Source organism: Momordica charantia (genome assembly GCF_013281855.1).
Source record: "Momordica charantia cultivar OHB3-1 chromosome 3 unlocalized genomic scaffold, Mcharantia_2.0 BLBB01000003.1, whole genome shotgun sequence".
Taxonomy (NCBI): domain Eukaryota; kingdom Viridiplantae; phylum Streptophyta; class Magnoliopsida; order Cucurbitales; family Cucurbitaceae; genus Momordica; species Momordica charantia.
In genome coordinates, this window is record NW_028275161.1 from 15084507 (window position 1) to 15088870 (window position 4364).

Genomic DNA, 4364 nt, shown 5'->3' on the forward strand with positions numbered 1-4364 from the left:
TCGTCTTGGAGTTATTTAGTGGCCGACCCTTTTAGCTCGACCAATATATACTCAATTCCAATCATTCTACCAAATAATTTTTTTGTACATTAAATGTAAATTTGAGATTTTTTTAAAAAAAATTAAGGATCAAACCGAAAGTTACTTCAAAGATTGGGATCGTAATTTGGTACATTTAGCCAATAATAATTCGTAAGCAATTAAATTTAAACACCAAACTAGTGTACCCCATAACCATTCATATGATAATCAACACAATTTATTAACATCCAATATTATTTAATACAACGATACCAAGAAAAAGAATAGAAATATTATCTAATACAACACAATAATGCTTTTATTATGGAAAATAAATAAATATTTCATAACAGGTGTGACAAACATAAAATAAAGACATGTATAATACCGATGCTAGGAAAGAAAAATCGAAGGACATGGCGACTAGGACTAGTCTTATTATTCCTGCACATTACTAACACTCATTATGGGAGGCTAAAGAGCTTTCAACGCAAAGGAATCTTTCGATATTTCTCCTTTGTATGTGTTTGTGACATTAATCGTCTACCCTTCAATCCACGTCTGATTTGACACGAAGTTGAATACTTCTATCGTTGAGAGGTTGCAAAGGCCTCGCATTAGTGTTTGAGTCCTGCATATAAAAACCAATTTTAACTACACCATATATCTTAAGTAAAATGAATTATTATTTTTCCATAAGGAGATTATGATGTCTAACCAATTAGTAAAAGAAATATGAGAGTTTATAAGAAAGTATACGATTGACCTAATTCATTTTACCCAAGTCTTTAGAAATCCCATGACAAAGAGATGGTTTTTTTTTTTTTATTAAATGATCAAGAGAATTATAACGATCATGTTATCGAGTTAATTGATATACATTCTAGACATTCTGTATTATATTTTAAAAAATAAAAATTATTAATCACATTAACATTGTTCAGTTGGTTAAGACATATTATACATTATCTATTTTAAAGGTTACATTTTCCAATCTTCATCGCTCCAATGTTGAACTACAAAAACAAGTTAACTTGTTTAATAGGTTAACAATTATGAATAAGGAGTAATAGGAAAATTTGGGCGAGTGGCTTTCCTGTCCAAAGCATTAGATTTTTCTTTACCTTTACCCTTAGCCCATTTGTCAATTTTAATTTTCAATCTTCAATTTTATCAAATAGAATCTAAAACTTGAACAAGTGATAAGTTTATGTCTTTCAAAACTAGAGTATAAAACTTTTATGAACCAACTAATATAAGCTTCAAAATTTCCAAACATGAAAAAGTCAAAATTTTTCAATTCCTACAACTAACTATAAATATTTTTTTAAAAAATTTTGAAAGTAGATAATAAAAAAATGTAAATAGCAAGCATAATATGAAAGTCGATCGTTATCGAATGGTTCTTAGAAAACTATTTCACTTACATCGTGAACCGCGGTACGAAGCAAGTGCACTTGTTGGGGTGTAACAGTCCTGATCTGAAAAATGAAAAAGTTTGATATAAACACAAAGTATTTTAAGAAACATATGGATTATAATTTATATATAGAGGTTGAACTAAAAAATACCTTTCTTGCCACAGTCCAAATAACATTTTGGGAGCATGGAGGAACTGTTAGAGAGCCAATATATCTATAATATAGACTGCTTTGCATATTTAACTGAGATGGATTGGTCACATTCAATACTCTATCTGTCCTTGAAGTTGAAATTCCTTCCAAATGACTTCTTATCTGACAACAAAATAGAGGGAGCTTATTAATTAGATTTTATGTTTTTGTAACGGACGCTCGTTATCTGGGTTGAAGCAATACTGTGACTAGTGCAGAGCTTGAACTTAAAACTTCATGATAGGTGATACCATAAAGTTCAAGGTCTTTGCTGTATGCCATCCTCGAAGGACTAACTAGATTTTATGTTTGGTCAGTCTAATTTTTAAATATTAAACTTGTATGAAAAAATTTAGATGGGTAAGTGGTTTTTACTTTTTGAAAGAAAAGAGAAACATTTTTCTAGTTCTCTAAAATATTTCAAGCATCTTATGTATTTAAAAAACATTAGTGTTGGGTAAAATATCTCTTATTTGATTTATATAAACTCACTGTTTGTCCATCTAAACATAGTTAAGATATTAGTAATTTTTCTTTTCTTTTTCTATTTCTAGAAATCAATATCGTGTGGCTTATGCTAGTTGATCTCTGTAACTAGAATTTCTAATCTAATCAAGAACAAGACTATGACCAGTGCAAGGTTCGAACTTGAGACTTTAAGATAGGTGGCACCACAAGGCACTAAACGCTGGCCCCTACGCCATCTCTCGAGACTAGTAATTTTTAACGCCTAATGCTTGAGGTTTTGGAAAACTTACTCTAGTTAAGAAATCGTCAGCTTGTCCAATGTTATAGAGAATTCCAATAACAGCAATGCCTCCAGTTTGGCTCTGGTGCACCAAGTGAGCTTCTAAAGCAAACCTTCTGCCATTGATAGTGTGCTCAGAGGGTGAGTGCCAATGACACTGTCTGAGAAAATATTGAGTTCCATTCAATCTTATGTATCCAGCTCCATCACCCCATTTCAACTGCAACAACATCAAAAAACATAGTACATTAAATTAAACCTTAAATTTCTCCAAAAACAAAAATCGTTTTATATCCAAAAAAGGATACTTAAAAACATAGACTAACATTATTATGGTTAACTAATTACCATTATATCATGGCCTCTATTCCTGAGAGTTGCATTAGAAGGCCTATAGTTGATTGTGAGGTCAGTAAAATGGGGCACAATTTGGACTCTCTGATGCAATAAATCAATAGGAGATTGCATCGCTCCAGCCTTGCAGGTATGCCATTCTGGTCTAAGATTTCCCCAATGGGAAGGTCCTCTAATTCCCAACGCGTTATAATCGAACTCTCTCTGATCCTCTGCATCGAATACGTAACAAAACAAGTAAGAGTGTGTTTGGGAATAATACCTTAAAAACCAATTTAAAGTGATTTTAAATTTTTTTAAAATAAATTTTTAATTTGTCAAACATAATCCATTAAAAAGAGAAGTGATAATTTTGGCAATGGAAAGCCCAAAATTATTGTCAGATGTGTTTGGAAGCTATGATAAATGAGTGATTTTGAAAAAAAAAAAAAAGATTTAAGTATAATTGATTTTCCAAAATCGCCGTTCAAGTGATACCTTAAAAATTGATTTTAAGCTTTCTTAAAAGCAATTTTTTAATTTGACAAACATGATCGATACAAAAGTAGAGTGATTTTGACAATGAAAAAAGTGATTTTGACCGTGCTAAAATCACTCTTAATCTTAAACATGTCCTAAGTACTAATTAAGTGTACTTATCTTAAAAGCACTTAAAGTGTAAATGAAAAGAACGTTATTAAATACGACCTGAACGAAAGAATCGAACACAAATACAAATTTTGCCATGGAAAAAAGGGGGAGAAAAAGGATTCAATGGTTTCCTACCAACTTCTTGAGACATAGCAGGCCATGAAACCAAAAGAATGGCACAGAAGAATGAGATAAACAACATTTGAAGAGAGAGCTTCTCCATTTCAAAAAAACTTTGGTTTGTGCTTAAATATTTAATTTCTATAACAAAACCAAAGCAAGTTGATTATATTGTGTGGAGGTTTTGAGAGCCAAAACTGGCCTATTTATATGAACAACATACAGAAATCCGAAGCTTCTGAGTTGCTTCCATCTGTGCCTCAATTTCTCAGCCAAGTTTGAAAAAGGAAGAAAAAGAATTAATGAGTTATTGGCATCAATATCACATAATAATTAATGGTGGAAACAAAGGGCTGGCGTAGGCTTTGTTTTACAAGTAATCAGGGCTGGTGGTCCTTTTGCCTGAGAAACTATTATTGAGGGAGAAGGGTTATTGTTAAAGTATATTCTAGATGACAAAAAATGGAGAAATTTTGTTGATACGGAAAGAAAAATGTTGGAAGTCAAAGAAAATTGAAGAAGGATTGCTAAAGAAAATGACGAGAAAACAAAGACTGTTCATACATTTAAAGACAATAATAGTAGAACTTGTTATAATATATAATGTGAATGTGATGGTTTGACAAATGAGGTTGTAAATATGCCACGTAGCTCAACTGGTTTGGATATCTATCTCTGACTAAAAAGTTTTCAAACTCCATTTCATATGTTGCATAATAAAAAAGAAGTTGTAAAAATACATCCACATAGAATAACATACGTATAGCTGAACTAGTTAAGGCATCTATCTAAAAAAAAAAAGCCGTTTTTTTTTCAAGTATATCCAAAATTCCTCTTCAATTACCCTCAACTTTGGGCCCTAAGCAATTGGGATTCAC

At 31.4% G+C, this 4364-nt stretch overlaps 1 protein-coding gene across 1 annotated transcript; it reads right to left on the reverse strand.

Moving 5' to 3' along the window:
* Positions 1 to 241: 241 nt before the first annotated feature.
* On the reverse strand, positions 242 to 3673 carry LOC111020534 (alpha carbonic anhydrase 7). The gene is made up of 6 exons (XM_022297232.2): positions 3502 to 3673; positions 2731 to 2948; positions 2393 to 2602; positions 1593 to 1757; positions 1449 to 1502; positions 242 to 652 (listed from the first exon to the last, which is right to left on the reverse strand). Exons 1-6 carry the CDS (start codon positions 3587 to 3589, stop codon positions 572 to 574), a joined length of 816 nt encoding a protein of 271 aa, XP_022152924.1. The 5' UTR covers positions 3590 to 3673; the 3' UTR covers positions 242 to 571.
* Positions 3674 to 4364: the final 691 nt, after the last annotated feature.

Bases quoted from the DNA above. Each gene is read 5' to 3' on its own strand.
- LOC111020534 (XM_022297232.2), bottom strand. From the start codon at position 3,589: ATGGAGAAGCTCTCTCTTCAAATGTTGTTTATCTCATTCTTCTGTGCC. The intron at 2,603-2,730 runs GTAATTAGTTAA...ATGTTGTTGCAG, and splicing joins ATAGAGGCCATGATATAATG to TTGAAATGGGGTGATGGAGC. The intron at 653-1,448 runs GTAAGTGAAATA...TTTTATATGCAG, and splicing joins TTCGTACCGCGGTTCACGAT to GACTCAAACACTAATGCGAG.